The sequence below is a fragment of the Grammomys surdaster genome, unplaced genomic scaffold (genome assembly GCF_004785775.1).
Source record: "Grammomys surdaster isolate TR1022 unplaced genomic scaffold, NIH_TR_1.0 136, whole genome shotgun sequence".
NCBI classification, from domain to species: domain Eukaryota; kingdom Metazoa; phylum Chordata; class Mammalia; order Rodentia; family Muridae; genus Grammomys; species Grammomys surdaster.
The window spans coordinates 2,849,472-2,869,224 of record NW_021604594.1 but is presented as its reverse complement, the minus strand read 5'-3'; the positions used below and the strand labels follow the sequence as shown (position 1 = coordinate 2,869,224).

The 19,753-nt window shown below is 36.5% G+C and overlaps 1 protein-coding gene across 1 annotated transcript in view; it reads left to right on the top strand.

Annotated features, from left to right (window-relative positions):
- The first annotated feature begins 2,777 nt into the window (after window positions 1-2,777).
- The window catches only part of Znf804a (zinc finger protein 804A), a 195,628-nt gene continuing 178,652 nt past the window's right edge, over window positions 2,778-19,753 (top strand). The window contains exon 1 of the mRNA XM_028763015.1: window positions 2,778-3,015. Coding sequence (XP_028618848.1) covers window positions 2,905-3,015 — 111 coding nt within the window. The 5' untranslated portion in view covers window positions 2,778-2,904. The remainder of the gene's footprint in view (window positions 3,016-19,753) is intronic.

Below are 19,753 nucleotides of genomic sequence, written 5' to 3'. Positions count from 1 at the left end.
TGACAGGAGAATGATTCTTGCCAAAGATTGTTGAGGCTTTTCACTGAAGTTTATTTTTATGGTATGCCTGTGCATAGGCATACACTGAGGACTCATGCGCAGCCTCTATTTCTTGTCACACAAATCTTGAGATGCTTTTGCTGTCTAGATAACTTCCTAAGACTCAACCAAATGATGCGCAAATTAGATTAACTTGGAACTGCAGTCACTCAGCATTATCTGAGCTTTTGTGAACAAACAAACTGAACAACATTGACAGCATAACTATTTAAGCATGTATGTACAATTGTATATGTATATGTGTGTGCATGTTATACAAATACATGTGTCTGTATTACCATACTATACACATGTGCATTATGTGAAGACATGAGCATGTTCATATCTCCTCTAGAAGAACAATATGGCATTCAACACAGCTGTCTGCTCTTCTGTGGAAAAATTCAGGTAGCTATTTCTTATTTTCTGAACTAGACATTGAACTCTTTGCTACAAAGATCTGACCATCACATAAGAAATATTCTGTGTAAAAATGGTTTGCAAACAAACCTAGCTTATATTATTCTGAGTTATGTATTTACAAAAACTAAATACATATGACTCAATCTTATGTGGGTGTGCCTTTACTTTATGGAACTCAATACATTTTCCTCTCTAATAATATTTTTGAAAACTCCAAATATATTGTTATGAGTCTCCATTCCTTAAGAGATGTCTGCAGAGAAAGCCTACATGCTTGACTGGTAAATAAAAAAAAAATAATAATAAAACAGTTCTGCAAAGAAGAGAGCCAGAAGATCCTTTAATTTCCAACATTGAATATTTTCTCCAACGCGATTGGGTTCATTCTGAGTTCTACATATTTCTGGGTGACTTCCTCCACAAAGCACACAAGTTTTCTGAGTTTCTACTTCTCTTTCTCCCAAGACTTCCAGACTCCCCCAAGTGGATATCAGAGAAATTTAGTCTGCTTCTTCTAAAAGAGCCGACACTTCATAATGAGCTTTAATCAATACGCATCAAGTATTTTCTAATTGAAGCATGATACGTGGAAAATTTCTTTTTATATAAATCTAACACTCCCCCGCTATACCCTATAATTTATAATTCACTAAAATGATTATCACCTCTTTTAGGTAGACTCCCCCATTGTATCTTCTTTGAAAAAGTGAAATAAAACTATCAGATTCAGTTAAGTACCATAATATAGCTTATGGGGAGGGGACGGTCATTGCTACCTAAAATTCTATATATAGGGCACACTTACTCGACTGCATTGTAATCTTGACCCACAGATAAACAAGATAAAGCACAGCTTACATCGGACTGCAGATTGCTCTGTCATAGGGGCTTCAGAATGTCTGGAATCTGCTTTAACCAATTAAGCCTTTCAAAGCAAAAGGAAAATAAAGCCTTCAGTAAATCCATTGAAGGCACCATGTCCCAGCCTCCATGCCTGATATCGATCTTTTTAAGTGCCGACTAATGAGTCCTATGGTAGTAGCAGATCTATGGTGTGTATATCTATGGCGCTCTCACTCAGCCTTCTCAAAGGAGCTAAACTTACACAGACAGTGGATCACCTGGGAAGGGTTAGGATAGAAGCAGTCCTTGCTGATGGCTGCCTTGACTCTTTAAAATCCAACCCGAATCTCTCTCTGCTGAAGACAGTAGACCCCATTCCCTACTTTCTGTGACAAGCGCAGTAGTTTGAGTGCAGCTTTTCCTTTCAGGTCGCTTCTAGGGCGAAGGCTTCTGTTTTTGTTCAGCACCTCTCTTGTATGGGAGCTCCTGGCAGCGGCTTCTTTTGCCGCAAAGCATCCTTTTCTTCTCAGCTTTGGCAATTTAGGAAGAACTGATGCTCCCAGGGGAGGTGGATGAGGGGAGAGCTCCAGGAATGGGAACACATCCATCAGGAGTCCCTGCGTCTCCCTTCTCCCCACTTCCACTCGCGTCGCCACAAATCCCCTCCCCCAAACTCTTAGCATATAGCACTTGTGATATGTGTAATTGGGGGCGCGAGGGTGCGGGGTATTCCATACAAAAGATGCATCAAAGCGCAGACTCCCCTAAACCAAACCCAGTGGCACCTGGCACCTGCCCCGATTCGCTGCAATTGGAAGCGGATGGCTTGGGTACTAAATTATTAATTTATTTATTTCCCCTGCTCCCCCGCCCGCACTCCAACCCGCAGAGCAGAAGCCGCGGCGGTCGCGTTGCTCCCCAACCCCCCAACCTCCGCCCGCACCTCGCTAGAGTCTCGCACTTGTAACCGGCCGTCGCCTCCCGGCCCCTGGCGGTCGCGACGCACTCCCACTCGTGGCCAGGCTGGCGCGGCCGTGGGTCCCTGCGGCGGGGGAGGCGAGGGGGAGGTGGCGGGTGACAGATGTACTCCTCTGACAGCTCTCAGTATCAGCCCAGTGGCTCCCTGCCATTGGCTCAGTGCGATGGACCGGCAACGCCGCGCACTATAATAACACTCATGCCTGCCAGCGGCAGCGACTGCAAGTGCGGGCGCCCGGCGCGGGGGATGCTGCGGCCGCTGCCACTGCCGCGCGGGCGGCTCCCGCTGCCCGGCTGCGCCCTACCGCGCGGGCTCTGACCGCTCCCGCCCGGTCCCACCCGGCCCGGCCCCCCTCGTGGCTGCATCCTCCCCTGGGGCTCTACGTCCCGGTTCTTATCTCCAGGCGAGCACTGCGCCGGAGCCAAGGCGAGCGCGGCCGGCATGCGGAGGCGGCAGGGCGCGCACCGCAGTCGGGCATAAGGAACCCGCGTGCCCACCGCCGTCGCACAGCCGGCCGCTCGCCCTGCCGCGATCCCCAGCCCACCCTCCCGGCCTCGGCCGCGGCTGCGGGCGCGGGTGCGTGGAAGCGGCGGCTGCGGGGGAGAGGCGGCGGCTGCCCCATGGAGTGTTACTACATTGTCATCAGCTCCACGCATCTCAGCAACGGACACTTTCGCAACATCAAGGGAGTTTTCCGGGGCCCTCTCAGCAAGAACGGGAACAAAACTCTGGTAATTCTCTCTCTCTCTCTCTCTCTCTCTCTCTCTCTCTCTCTCTCTCTCTCTCTCTCTCTCTCTCTCTCTCTCTCTCATCTAATAGGACATATCGGGAGGAATGAGTTGACTGATGGGGTTTGGAAGCTTTCGTGATGTTTTTTGGTTTCGTGGTGTTTTTGAAAGAAACATATATTCCATTTATTTATCTGATGGGCGTGGGATGAGAATTGGGTGTAGAAAAAGGAAGGAATCTTAGAATCTTAGGAAAGCTCTGCTTGAAGGTTTTCCTGACACTTCAGGAAGCTCTCTGTCCACCACACTCCATCAGTCTCTCCCTATTTCAACAGGACCTCCTAAAAATAGAAAGGAACCCTAACCCCAAGTGATCCTGTGACATCTTTCAGTTTAGGCAGCTTGAAGGTGAATGGAGGTGTGGGTGTCGGATGGAGCAGGGAGCCACGTGGCTGGTGGCTTAGGGGAATTGGCTAGATTGAGTGAGGGTCTCAGAAAGACTTTGTTTCTTGGCTTTTTGCTGAGGGACTGACGGGAAACTTCTCTCCTGAGAAGTTTTCTGTAGGAAACTAAGCAGAATATTCCCATCAGCCCATTACTTTCAGCTGGTCACTCTGTAGAGTTTAGGAATATGGGTGGAAGGTGATCACTGTGTCACAAGTACAGACAGTAGGAAACATGTTAGAAAACAAAACCCACACAGCTTTTCTCACTGACAAGCACAGCTTGTCCTTCAGCACCCAGCAGGAAAAGCACTCTTGATTGGAGGAAGATGTGCTGAGCATAGAGAGAGCAGGGAGTAGCTTCTACTTTCTACCCAAATCCCATCATCCACAGAGCCTCCCTACAGAACCAACCAACTCTCCTGAGCAAGGGTGCGAGAAGTCCACACTTCTCCAAAGGAAGAGAGCAGTAGCGCGGAATTCTCTTAGTATGAGCACTGAGAGTCCAGCCAAGTCAGATGGTAAAAGTGTAAGACTTTCTGAAGTCTATGCCCACTGGCAGACTTGGCTCTAGATTTCTCCTAGTATTTATCTGAAAGGATATAGATAATTCTAATTATAGATAAAGGATATAGAGTAATTCCAGGATACCTGTAGCTCAAAGAGAATGCAGTTTTCTCAATCCCAGACTCTTTATATGTTTAAAAGTGTATACACATGAATAAATAATTCCCTAACATTTTTTTTGGAGGGGGATGAAAAGTTCTCATTTGAAGTTTTCAGTGAATTGAGACTCCATAGGGTGTATATGACGTACTCTTTGATGTCTTTATTGTTCAAGATGTTTTTATTTGCTCTCTTTGTTGCACAACAGAGCATATGCTTCAGACTTCTTGAGTTGAATACTGTAGAGTAGTCAGAGTCTAGAAGGATTATTGAAACTGTCTGGGCGCTCAGAGAGGTCAGCTAACATTTTAAAGAGAAAAAGCCCTTTCTTCAACATTATACCTTACGCTAAGTTTAATTTAAGGACAAACAAAGAACTAGACAAGGGAGATACTTCCATCGTGTAGATGCTAAAACAGCCAAGAGTTCACAGTAAAAAGTGAGCAGTTGTCTGCCGGCCCGGAACTTGTTACAGTGCTGCTCCTTGTGCTTCTTCAGTCTCTTAGGCTTTCAGGGACCAGATTTGTTTGTGATTACTTGTTTGTTGTGTATTTGAAGTTGAGTTCTTCCTCACTCATGTTGACAAGAGGCAGGTTAAATATGAGTTTTGCCTGTGTCACCTCATGATTAAAATGGGTACATTAAAAGCAGCCACCTAAATGAAATGGATAAATCAAAATCTATGTAGATGTCAGAAGCAGAGAGCAGGAGAGATGCGGTATGAAATAAAGCTCTTGATGTTTCTCATGACGACAGTGACTGAAACTTGTAGGGGTGTTCAAGACATTCTATCCAGACTTTTATAAGCTGTCCTGTTTGAATTTATTGTGTGTGTTTGAGTTTCATGACTTAGATATTCACATTTGTAGTGAAAAATTTAACACTATTTCTTTATAGGAATATATGTGTATGTGTTCTAAATGCTTTTTAATGAGTTTTGACAGGAAGAAAAATGAGATCTATGCTCATCCTTAAGTATAATTGGAGACTCTAGACATATTGATAAGAAATTATGCTAATTAATAAAGACTCATTCAACTTATATAATGATGCATTCTTGTCAGCATCTAGAATTCTTTGAGCACTATTATATGCTGTATTTGTCAATTAAAGGTACTTCCTCCAGAAATTTAGCAAATATGAAGCATAAATATTAGCCTAAAATTGCATATACCATGTAATGAAAATTTTCAAAAGTTTATATATTTCAGGCCATATGATTTCATATTTTAGTCTTTAAGTTAATATGTTTAAGTTGTATTAAATATACACAATATTTTAAAACCTACATTCATAGATGAATAACAAAAAACCTTTTGCACTCTTTTATATTTTAATTTCTTATTGAATTTTGCCTCTTAAGATAAAGGAATTAGAATGATGTCCATGTTTAATTTCAAGGAGATATAACTTAAAGCCATTCACAGAAAAAAAAGAATTAAATTTTCCCCAAGAAATTAAATTATTTTCAATGACCAGTTGATTAATGAGTACTTTTTAATTTCTTTGAATTTCAGGTTTAATAAAAGCAATTGTATAACTTACACTTATTCTTGAGATCAAGTTACCATATAGAGCTTTTAATACGGTGTACTGTTACAAATAAAAAGTTATTGACAATGTGTCCAGTTTAATACAGATTTCAGTGTCATTGGTTTGTTTCTTCTGTCCTATATGCAATAAAGCACATATATTAATGATTTAAATGGCAACTATGAGGGAGTCCAATCAAGAAATTAGCTTCCTTTCTTACTAAACCAGTGACTTCCTATATCAAAAATGGCAGATTTCCTTTAGAACTAAGACCTTGATGAGAATTTATGGGTCTGCATGTATATATATACATTTATTTGTACCCCACTGTAACACACCAGCATTTGACGATTTTCAACCTATTCATGAAATTTTCCAAAATAGCAATTTTTATACATTCAAAGCCTCCATTTATATCAGATCTTAAAAACAAAGAATGGTAAAGTGATTTACTTGTGTCTGTTACAAACTGCTTCATTATCTCTTGATATAACTTAATTTCATGGAACAAGAAATTAATTTTTTATTAGTGACACAAATTATTATGGGTAAAGTTTAGGATTGTGAATAAACTTTTTGATCCAAGCGGTCTGTTTCTCACTAGTTTGCATTAGAAACTACTTTTGAATAAAATTCTTTGTTAATAGAATTTTGCAATTTATACACAGAAATTATTTGACCTCCTTATACATTTTAAATGTTTTAATATATAATTAAATATGCAATTTATACTTACATGTAATTTCAATGTGAAGAACACATTTTGATGTTAGAGATCTTAAATGTCACTATTTGTTGTTGAATTCTGTCTATTAGTTGTTTAGAATTTTTATGTCTCATTTAGTGTTTAAATATCACAGAATTAAAATACCCAAATGAACATCTAATGGTGGAAGATCACTTAGTAAGCCAATGCTATGATGCAGATTTTATGACATAGTGTAAATCTTGAAACTTATAAGGATAAATGTGATAATTTGGCTTAAAGATAGTATTGTGTCATGTTTAGTTAAAACCATTTTACTTTTCTTCTTGTTTCCAAGTTACAGAGAAATAATGCTAAATTAAAATAAAAAAATGAATTCAGATGTATTTTTCTTCTTATCCTCAAGTGGACAAACATCCCTAACTTTTCATCAAGTCTTAGTTCTGTAGGTCAACCACCATTTTTGATATAAGAAGTTAAGGCTCAGTAAGAAAAGAAGATAATTTATTGATAAATCTTCAGCCATTGTTATTTAGTTTATTCAATTCCACTGGATTGCCTCAGTTGCCCTGGATTTTTAGAGGCATGAATGATGTGTGTTTAATGTTCCTGATCATTTTGATTCTGCTTTAGAATTTCTTCCCATTTTTTGACATATTTCCACATTTCTCATCACTCAAGATATTTACCTACGTATTAATTTTAAAGTACAAAAATATATTTTTATTTCATTTGTGTGTATATTAGAAGTGACATGATTTAGGTTGACCTTGAAATATACCGTGTGGTCTTTTGTCATTTAAACATAACTTGATTTTCCTGTAACTCACTTACCTTTCCTGTGTCTCCTAGAAATTATGATTGAAAGGTTTTATTGACTCACTGAAACCTATTTTAGGTGCACCTTATGGTTATAAGACTGAAGACCAATTACTGAGTTGGTGACATTGAAAAATTAGCATTGATAGATTACTATCTCCAAAAGAGTTCATGGGTGAGGTTGGAATCTGGTGGTATAGTGGTATGTCCATAGACATCAGCTATATGAACATGCTCCTCCGACATTCAGTGATTACTTATTCTTGCAAGTATCTTTTAAAATCACGTATTCGATATTAATTACTATGTTGAGTCTTACTTTTCTGAAGTAAATGTTCCATTTACTCTTCGGTGTTATTTTAGTAAACTTTTATAGCATGTACATCTTTAGAGATATTATTCAAATGAGAAAAGTCACTAATAATTGAAAGTTTATTATTATGACTCAAAATATATGAACTACTATCAAAAAGAAACGCTGCCATTAAATAGTTAAACAGCTTAGTAACTATTTATGTAATTTGGGTAGTTACTTAGAATCTTGTCTCTAGCAGGGCAGTGGTGGCCCACGCCTTTGATCCCTGCACTTGGGAGGCAGAGGCAGGTGGATTTCTGAGTTCGAACCCAGCCTGGTCTACAGAGTGAGTTCCAGGACAGCCAGGGCTATACAGAGAAACTCTGTCTTAAAAAAAAACAAAAAACAAAAGAAAGAATCTTGTCTCTACTCTTCAGATGTGCATCAATGTTTTGTGTGTTATTGAGGTTGCCAATTGCATTTTAATTTAAAAATGCAGAAAAGCCTTGTCAAAAAATTTAATTGGGATTTATATTGGGACTACCTTTTTATATTTATATTATTTATATTTATTGCGGCAGGTTTTTTAGTGTATAGTGTTTTTAAAATTTAGATTTAAATATCAATTGAAAGTATTTTCTAGTTTATCACTGCTACACTGCTTTTTGCTTCTTTCATTATTTTGAGACAGGGTTTTTCCGTGTAGCCCTGGTTGTTTTAGAATTTTCTCTGTAGACCAGTTTGTCCTTGACCTTAGAGATCTGTTTTTATTGCTGGGTAGGGTTTCTATTTCTTTTTATTAATCATTTTACTCGTTTACATTTCAAATGATATCTTCCTTCCTGGTTACCTCTCCACCAAACCCCCATTTTATACCCCCACCCCTTCCCCTTTGCCTCTATGATGGTGCTTCACCCATTCACCCACTCTCGGCTCACCCCTCTAGTATCCACTTATGCTGCCTTTTAATATTACCTTCTCAAATAATGACAACATCTAACTCTATGCGTACTACCTATCAAAGTTTCCTATAGAGATACAAAATCACTTTTCTGTCTGTGTACATCCTTTATTGGACCAATTCTAAGGAAGTCAACAGTCTTAACAGCACTTGAAGAACATTCATAATGTCTTCTATCTTCATGTCACATTTTGGTTGAATTGGTTGGCAGCAATACCTAGATCAGATATGTTAGACAGTGTCATAAGAAGAAGCGCAACAAAGGATGATACATTCTACATTTAAAGTAATAAATTTTATCTGAGACTATAGCTCCATGGTACAGAACACAATTACCATTCATGAAGTTTTGGACTCAATTTCTTCTAACAGCAAAAATAAAAATCAAATAAAGTAAAAACATTTTTAGTTAGGCTGCCAGTAGTTTAGGTATTTTCTTACTGTCTCTAGTCTTTAAAGTTAATGTTAAATGTAGTTTTAGTCTGTAGTTATTTTTATACATAATTTGAACCTGAAATACTTAGTTTATTTAGGTGAAGACAAATTTATTAATAGCCTTATTATAGATGGTAGAAAATGAAATTTAAAATCATTCTGATGATGCTACAACATTGTGATATTTTCCTTTCATCACCTATGGATGGAAGTTAGTGCTACTGAAGATGAATGCTGTGCTCTGGGAGTTTGATAAATCCCTTCAGAGAATATGACAATTATAATCTCTGGCAAACTGTAATTTAAATTTAGGAAGGGATTATATGTTTCTGTCTATCACATTTTATGGTGCCAACCACAAAGAATATAATTAATGTTTAATTTTACTAGATTTTTTCTGAAAATTCTATCTTGAAATCACCATATATATATTAAAAGGGAGCCTTGCATCCAAAACAAAACAAAACAAACAAGCAAAAATAACCCAAAAAAACAAAACTAAAAAACAAAACCAAATGCTTATACTGTATAATATATTTCTGATGGTGTTCATAACTGGGAAGGTTTCATTAATTTTTATAAATGTATTGTTCTATACTTTCTAGCACAATGTAAGATAAAGTGTGGATAATAAATAATTAACACTCAATCTTAGTTCTTAAAGTAAATGTTGTCCATTACCAGATATACTATTCTGAACTCTTTAATAAAGGCTTGGCATCTTTGGAAGAAAGGTACTTACTTTCCTCAATGTAAGTACTGTTTATACATTCAATGTTTGAGGTAGTAAACCTGTGCTTCAATTACTAGAGGTTTTAGTAAATGAGCTGTACAGAATTCAATGTACAGTAGCTACTCATCACCCAAATGCTAATTATATTGCAGCAATGAATTTTGTAAATACAGTTAACTTCTACTCTATTAACTTGTTGTTTTTATTAATTTATTTTATTTATTTACATTCCAAATGTGTCACCCTTCCTAGTCACTCCTCCCTGAGCTCTTCATCTTATCCCTCCTTCCTTTTGCTGCTGAGAGGGTGCTATCCCACCCACCCAGGCATTGTTTAATCTAGAGAAGCTGGCTTCATGCTGTTTCTTGATAGTATATCAGATCAAACACTGAAGTTTCTTATAAAAGAAGAATTTCTGCTTTATGATTGCTGGGTCTGCTCCTGCCCATTTCTAGTCCACCAGTTATTTCCACATTTCCAACGGACCACTCACTGGAACTATAGAGCTAAATAAATCCTTTGATTCCTTCATATAAATCGTGTGTATATTGACACAAACACTCCTCTATACACAAAGAAGTCTGTCATTTCTATAAATTAAATTACTTGAATAACTCTGATGCACAAAACTTTGCTCATAAACTGTTTTTCAATAAGGCAACTAAAATATGCAAATACAAAGATGATGGTTGGGTGAAAGAGGAAATACGTGAGTTGATGTTAACTCTAGAGATTAAATCTAGAGCTGATTATTACTCACCATTATTTATGAAAAAGCTCATGATAGTTTTTGAAATATACGTATAACCCATTTCTTATTACTATAATATACACTGTTCTAGTTACACAAAACAGCATCCTTACTCTCTGTTGTATCCCATCAGCTAATGCACAAATACTTCTTGAGGTAAAATATTAAGCCTAACTTTAAATGAAAGAAAACAATTATACTTAACCTTTAGTAGTGTACAATGCTTGGGTAGCATACTGGTTTTTCTTAAGTATATTTTAAATAGAATTGTTTACAAAAAGAATTTTCACCTTTCAAAAAAATCTTCATGAAAACACACAGAATTATGGTCATAAGCTTCATTCTAAGGTTACCAGGAGCACAATTGTAGTGGAAAGACGTTGGTGGGTCATATTTGTTTTTACAAGGTAAAAGATACTGTGGGAGACAAGTGAAGTCTTAGAAAGAAATCTCTGGACTTTTACTGTGATTAGAGCCCATTTATGGTTATCTTAGAATTACTCATGTTGATGGAAAACAGAACACATTAGAAGGAAGCTGAAGTTTATGTTCTCTAGTGGATAAGATTACTTAGTAATAAGAAACAATGTGGTTTTTCTTTCTTTTCTCTCTCTCTCTCTCTCTCTCTCTCTCTCTCTCTCTCTCTCTCTCTCTCTCTCTCTCTCTCTTTAATGAGATAGGACTAAGGGACAGTCTTGAACATCTTGAAATTCAGTGGATTTCTAGAATGAAACCTTTGATTTTAGCCTGACTTTTTGACCCAGACAAGCTCGTCAGTGGGAATTTTAGGAACTTAAATTTTGAGTCTCTAATAAGACAAGGAATGTATGGTCATGGAGAGAAGAGTCAGAGGACAAGTTGATCTGAGTCCAGGTACCCAGACAAGGATCAAGGGACATGAGAGAAATGTGAATTCAGGATGGCACTTGAGGAATGTAAGAGTCAAGAAAAATTAGCAGAAAGTATCACTGTAGAATGGTGGTAATATTTGCTTCCCCGCCCCTACTCACACACTATCACTTTTGTATATGACTTTAAGAGTTGAAACATCCTCCCACTGAGACAAAGCCAGGGTAGTGAAGTTTTCAATATTGACTTTAGGTGGAAGAAAAGTGTCTGTTGAGTGAGAAATGTGAAACTTATTGATAATAGACATTTATGTCTTTAAAAGAACATGGGCCAATAGTTTTAAATCTCATGAAAATATAGAAAACTGTCTTGGAAATCATAGCCAACATAAGAAATGAAAGCCAGGAAATGGGAGAGAATTGAAGAATTCTGGATTTCTTTGTTTCTTTGACCTTTAAAAATATTTTTTTAATTAGGATATAAATTATATCATTTTCCCTATTTCCTTTTCCCCCTCTAACTACTCCCATGTCTGCCTGTTCCCTCTGACCTTGATGGGCTCATTTTTGGATTATTACTGTTACATATATAACCATATAGACATAAGCACACAAATATATAAATACAACTTGCTGAGTCTATTATTGTTGTCTGTGTCCATACAATATCATGTCTGATGACTTTGAATCGAATAACCAATCACGAGACTCATTTCTAGGAGAAACTAATTCTCCAAATCCTAGTTGCCTGTTGTCTACAGATGGGACCCTTTGAAATTTCCTTTCTGAATTAGTGTTTCTATTGATATTGCCCTTGTTTAGGTCTTTCTTAGGGAGCCATTTCTAAGAGACATAGTCTCATCACTGACTTCCTGTTCTTCTGTCCCTTACAATCATGGTTCCCTGAGGAGCCTTAAGTGAAAGAGTTGTGTTGTATATGTATCCCGTGGGGCTCGCTCCCCATAATCCCATCTATGGATTTTTGCTTCTTGTCTAATTGTACTTTTCTGTAATTTGCCAAAAGAGAAGCGTTTTCTGGGAGGAGTAAGAATGATGCTTATCTATGGGTATAAAAACAAGGTTCAGAATGTAGTTAGAAAGCATTCAAGTCTAGTATAGTGCCAATATAAATTTTCTTCTCTGATGTATGATTTCATTAGATCGAGTTAGTTGTTTAGGTGCCTAGTAACAGGCATCATTCTCCTGCTACTGAGGGGGCTTAGGTTTGATTAGACAGTTATTGTTTGCCAACAACACATGAGCTCCATTACAGTACCTTTGTGCATACCCTGCTCTAGTAGTCATTGTTGTGGGTCATAGGCTTCGCAGCTGGATAGGAAAAATGGTTTCTTCCCCACCTTGGCAGCTTGCCATTTCTTTTCTCTTCCTCCACTTCCTCCTTATCCTTCCTTTTTCTTTCTCCTTCTTTCTCCTCCTTCTTCTGTATTGACCTCCAACCACCTTGCTTATGAGAGTTCCCCTCTCCATTTTCCTTTCCCCCTTCATATCCCATGAATTTCTTGTGATGACAAGTGTAATTGAAGGTCCAGTTAGACTAAGCTTTGATAATTCCATAGTAGACAGCAGAGGTGTTAGGATGGGGGAGGTTGACAAACAGCAGTCCTGTCAGAAGCTGCCAGAGTCTTTGTGCTCACTTTTTCTCTTCTTGTGAAGTTAACTCATACATGATTTCTTAGATTCTCGGAGATTTTTTGAACCCTGTTCCAGTATTCTGAAAACAAATCATCTCTATTCTGACTATAAGAGTTGACTTGCCAAATTTAGTTGCTTGGGGGTCAAATTATTAATGATGACAAGTTCATTCATAGTCCATATGTTTTAAGCTGCATTAATGATTGATTATAAACTTGATAGCCTAAAAAAACAATATTTGTTATCTGCAGAACCGGAGGCTGAGAATTCCCAGATGAAAATGCTGAGCATTGTCAGGCGTGATGTGGGCTTCTTTCTGAATCCTTTGTATGCTCACATAGTAAGAAGCAGAGAGAGATGTGAGTTTATCTAACTCTTAAAACATGATTGCAACCACTACCCCAAAACATGATTGCAACCACTACCCCCAAAAGAGTAAAACTTCTAATGGCATAAAATTCATAGGATTTCAACAAACAAATGTATTTTGGGGACAATCATTCAGTCAATAGTAACCATCCATACTGTAGTATTTGTGTTTCTCAGACAAGAAATAAGAAAAACATGGAATTCCACAACTGAGGATGTTTAGAAACTATTTGGTATTGTGAGTTTGGCCATGTACCTTACAAAGTATATGAGAATCAGGAGACTTTGCATGATAACTTATTGGGAAGTGTTTTAAAGATAATAAATCTTTTCTGAGTAATTTTGTGTGTGTGTGTGTGTGTGTGTGTTTGTGTGTTCTCTTACCAGTGAGAAGGGGACATGGGCTTAAATATAAAGCTTTCCACTGTTTAATGAAAATGTCTCAGCTGATATAATTCCAGAAGTGTCAGTTCAATGATCACTGTGATGGTTTGAATATGCTTGGCCCAGGGATTGTGGCATGATTAGGAGGTGTTGGCTTGTTGGAGTAGGTATGGCCTTGTTGGAGGAAGTGTTTCACTGTTAGGGTGGCCTCTGAGATGTTCTTCATACAGGCTAGAAGGACAGTTGGCTTATGGCTTCCTTTGGATGAAGATGTAGAACTCTCAGCTCCTCTGGCAAAATGCCTGTCTGGACATTGCCATGCTTCCAGCCATGATGATAACGGACTGAAACTTAGAACCAGAAAGCCAGCCATATGAAATGTTGTCCTTTATAAGAGTCGCCTTGGTCATGGTGTCTTTTCACAGAAATGAAACGCTAAGACACTCTCCTTACACATATATGTCAATAATGCATAAAACATCCCAATTTGCATGGATTTTGGCCTAAATATTTTGGAGATAAATAAGAACTCTATGGAAACTTTTAGATATCAGTCATTTCTTTAATTTATCAAGTTCATAAAATCATTAGAAGAAAACTCCTTAGGAAAAAGTTTGGAATTTCTTTTGCTTTCTCCAATGGTTTTTGTGTCCATGGTGGAAAGTCTTCAATGTCTTTTATCACTGAAGTTCTGATGTTACAAAATTAATATTTACACTAGGGGCCGGCATAACATTTCCTCTTGCTTCACGTTTCAATCAGTAAGTATCCCCAAATTAATAAATATGTCAAAAATAATTATCACAGTTTTATTAGTTAAAAGTCATTCTAAAATTTCATTATAAAAAGATGATAAAGCTGGGATGTTTTTATTACATGTTTTATTTCAGTGCTTACCCCATGTTAATTTGTGACAATTTTCTAATTTAGTCAAATGTATTACATAAAGTAAAATCATGATAACATGGACTGTGTGTCAAAAAGCCCTTCATAGAGAGTCAATCTTGGCTTTGAAAGTGTCAGTTTTGCATTTTGAAGTTAAGGTTTGTGGGTTCTTCTCAGTATTTTCAACGTAGTAGCTTTATAATCTTCAACGGCATTTTAATTTTAATTAATTTATAATTTAGCTCAATTAAAATTTTCAAGGACTGCTCAATTATTTTAAGTTAGAGTAGCACAATGACTGTCATTTTGAAAGAATAACAGCTAAACTATGAAAGAATATGTGAAATTATGAAATTCCTTGCTTTTGTCTTACTGACTCTCTAGATTCTTAATGGGAACCTACAGAACCAGTGAGGTCACTTCTATTTTTATTAGCATGTATTCCTATAGAGAATGACAAGTTTCATAATTTTTAGGCATGAATTACATGTTTAATCTTTCATCATCAAAAATGATAAAGGAAAATATATGAAAATACTTGTGAGTGAATAGTTTTAACATTTCCCAAGCATCCATATAACAAGAGGAATTAACCTTTCTTGAAAGAAACAGGGTGATTACATACAATCTCATTGGTGTATTTCTACTGCTAATCACTGTGTAATTATTGATGCAATATAAAAGAGACATTTCATAGATCGTCACTTAGAAGAATGGATACTATGGTGTCTGTTGTCATTAAAACACCCAGGAGACTACTTTACATGTAGGCTGATAGCGACGATGTCTCAGAAATGCACACTGCATACCACGGTTCTAGTAAGCTGTATTGAAGAAAATTTATTTTCATGTCATCCTATAGGACAGGGCAAATGAAGTAAATAACAATGGTATATCAAAGTAAATTGATAATCTTTGCTCTAATATCTAGTCTATTTTAATGATGAAAGATAATGTGAGAATGTTGTTTACTTGTTATGTATAATCACTCTAATTAAAATACTATACCAAATTCAATCCACATATGCTTTATAACTTACTGATAGTTTGAAAGGCAATCTTCTTTTGTCTCAGTTTCCTAAGTCAAATCTCAACAATGTGCTTTCACAGGCTCCAGGGAAGAAAGGCAGGCACATGTACACTTTGAGAAAAGTCTTTTCTTTCTCTTCTTGTTTCCCCTCTTCCCTCCTAGATGTTAACCCTTTCCTTCCACTCATGTTTTCACCTTACACATAGTTCCTAATAGAAGGTATTGTTTTTCTGTCAACCTTTAAATGTAATATGTTTTCCTCAGGAAATCCACAGAATTCTGGAAACCTTGCCTAAGGCCACTGTGAAAGCATTCTTTACTAAAAACAAGAAAATAAAAACAAACAAAACAAAAAACAAAAAAATATACTGTTTATTATAATTGGTATATCAGAGCTCTTCATGTTGGTATGATATGGAAAGTTTTTAATTAATCCTGCAGACAAAGCTTCAGAGTGGTCATGATTTAAGAAATTAGAAGCAATGAGGATGGGTGTAGAAGAAGGAAAGAGATAAAAGAAGATGGCAAAGGGATTGAGGGAGGATAAAAGAAAAACATATTTAAGTGGAAAGCCAAGTTTTATGAGACCTATATTAACTTAAATAACAGGATGATTGCATGTCAGGTTTACCCAGCCCCATGCCAGTTTATGCTATGATTCTACATGTTTGTTAGTGACACGGTTCTTAAGCCTCATAATTATTCTCATTTGAAAGATAACCTATACAGTTACCTGCTAGTTCTAGAAACACCCACAATGGCAGAGATGTATTCTCTATGCTGGTAGAATTCTTTTATGTTTCAGCAAAGATACCATCTATAGAACATGTCTTCAACATACTTGGTTATTTTGTCAGTAACCTCAAGATTAGTAATAGAGAGTGAAATAGTGAATATAATAACCCTTGTCCCCTCTTCCTGGCAAACTAGTTTAGCCATATGGCATAGAAGGGCTATTCTGTGACAAGACAAAATGACACAGTCAATTGAAGATTCTCTTAGGAAATATCAGAGATATTGGGAGGAAAAGGAGGTCACAAAGTGTGTCTTAACAGCAGCCACAAATATGCAGATTCAAGCTAGCTAGCAGCAGAATTTTGGCATGTGTACTTGGTTTCTCAAAAAGCCCAGTTCAATAAGGTAATATTTGCATCTGCCAGTTTTCTAATAACTTTCAATAAGTGTGCTTTGTGCTTTATTTGATGAACTTTGTTTTATTTTGTTTTCTTTTTTAACTGAAAAAATCTGGCTGGAGTTAGCATAAATACACAAATTGGTATTTTCCAACATGTTCTGGGTCTGTATAGAGTTTTTACAGTGTCTCCCATATTCTATAGTAAAAGTAAGTAAGGCTTAAAAAAGGTTTTAGTTTGAATTTAAACTATATAATGTAAATAAATTATTTTTGATTTTCTGATTCTTCCTGTATAATTAATAATAACTGTAAATGATTTATATTTTACTGTAGAGAAATTTTTAGGCATATTTAATAATTATTTTAATTATTACTGAAATGTCCTAAAATAAATGGGCAAATCGAGTGAAATTATTGTTTTAAGAGTAAAAGAAAAAAAGAGAAAAAAGATAGAGAACTGTCAATTTGTGTTTAGTACATCACAACTTTGGAGATTATAATATAATTCCATCATTTCCCTTATCACTTTCCTCCATCCGAACCCTCCAGTATACCCTCCATGCCCTCTTTCAAATTCATGGCCTCTTTTACATCAATTATTTTTACATTACACACACACACATACACACACACACACACACACACACACATTTATCTATATAGGGATATATACATATGTAAATACAACTATCTCAGTCCATATAGTGTTATTTGTGTGTATGTTTTCTAAGGCTGATCATTGGTTATTGGATTACCAGTAGGTGTGCTCTTCACTTGGGAGGACTGTTTCTCAGATTCTCAGCCTGTCTTGATTATCTACAGGTTTTTGTGTAGGGTTGATGCCTCTTTGGGCTTTCCCCTATATAAAGTAGACATATTAGTATGTCTACTTTTGTCTTTGTTCTGCTAATGTCTTGACATTCATGTTGGCAAGATTTTGTAGGTTTAGCTTTGGGCATTACTAGAAGACAAACTCTGCTTCTGGCTCTTAACAGTACTGCTGACTTCTTTTCCACAACAATCCTTGAGTCTAAAGTGGAGGTCTTGTATTATAAATGTAACCACTGGGAAAGGTTCCACAGCTTTGTACTTTGATTAGTTTGTAGTTTCCTGTAATGGTTTCTGTCTGTTGAAAAGAGAAGTTTTCTTATTAGGGTCGAGGAGTATTATCTTTATTTATATCTGTGCTTAGCATCAAATGAGAATGTAGTTAGAGATTATGCTGGCTTTAAAAAGTGGGAGTGGTGGCAGCCCTTGGGAGGTAGAGGCAGGCAGATTTCTGAGTTTGAGGCCAGCCTGGTCTACAGAGTGAGTTCCAGGACAACCAAGAACTACACAGAGAAACCCTGCCTCGAAAAACAAAACAAAACAAAACAAAACAAAACAAAACAAAACAAAAAGTGGGATTTGACTTATCTGTATAGAAAATAAAAAGGTCTGAAAGAGTACTTGTTCTTCTGATTTCCCAAAACGTATGGATGGATGGATGTGTACCTTTCACTTAAAGACAAGATACCATATTACAATAGAGTAGGTGGTTAAGGAAACCCAAGAGATTTAATGATTGAGAATAGGTCAGAAAAAAGGGGGTAGGGCATAGATAGTCTGGAAGTAAGGACACAACTTATTCTATTCAGTTCTGAAGCGACAATCAAACTTAGATGGTTGTCATTAATGTCTGTGTTTTCTGAAAATATGTGCTGTACTACTCTTCTGAATTTAACTGTCGGTACAGTTCAGGAATCTAATTTTCTAAAAGTAGGCAGGTGACTCCAGCTTTCCTGGGATAATATTCATCTGGCTTGGTTTCAATGGAGTCTTTCCAGAAGTAGTTTAGTTATCAGGCATTCTTATTTAACATAAGAAATGAAGTCCTGCCCTGCCCATCACTCACTTGACAGCATCACAATGGTTGCCTTTCAGAGGCAGAAGAAAGGAGTTGTTTTTTCGTTACTTAAAAAAGAAGAAAACCAGGAAAACGTTTAGTTAGAATAAAAAGAAGAATTTTAAATATAATAGTCTAATGTTCACAGAAAGGATGGAAATGCAAAGCTTCACTTTCAAAGAAGAAAAAGAGACAGTTGTAAGTACAACCTTCATAGAACGTCTAGTAACTTTGTCAATCTCTTTTGAAACACCTTAGCATATTATAGTTTGTGTAGAAATTAGATATAACATATGTGATATCATTTCATACATTTCCATGAGTAGTAATTGAGTTTAATATCAAAGGAATTATTTAGTGAGTAAACTGTGAAAAGGATCATGTAATTTAATAGAAACAAATAAATGGAAGGGAATATTTTTATGAAATATAATTATAGGTAGTTTTTTTTTAATGAAAGGCATACCAAAGGTTGGTCATTGAAAATATGTATTTATATAAAAAATCAGACAAAGCAAATATATACCAATTATATTCTTGTAAATAGAACATATTCAAATCTCAGAGCTTCCTCTTGGTATTCATGGTGTTGTTCTCATGAATGGAACAATCTTTGTTCGTTGTTATGGATTTTGTTTATATTTAGTTATATTGGGATCAATTCTTCATTATAAGTCCTGTGACTGGTTGTTTTACTTGATACAATCTTATAACTTATCAAAAGCTTTGCCTTATATTTATCTAAAGAAATTATAACTAACGGATTTTCAAGTCCCAGGAACAATCTCATTGTTTTCTTCATATGTTAAGCACTTATCTTGTACCAAATTGAATGCTAAAATCTTACTGATAATATCGCCAGACCTCTTTAATTTATTTTCATAAAAAATCGTTAAATAAATAAGCCAACTTGAATACTCTGGATTAGGTCATCTTTATTCTCATTAACTACATTTTTTAAATGAATGCTACAGTAAGTGCATAAGAACTTGAGAATACTTTGGTCAGAACAAATGTCTATTCTTGTCCATTCTGTCTGTTATAAGATTGCCAGTTTTGTTTGTCTGTTTGAAGCTGAGGTCTGAGCCTAGGGCTTTGAGGTTGGTTGGTAAGCACTTTACCACTGAGCTAGATCCCTACCACCATCATATCTTCTAGCTTAGTGCAGAAGAAACACATAGTAAATTCTCACTGCTTGTGAAACATGGAT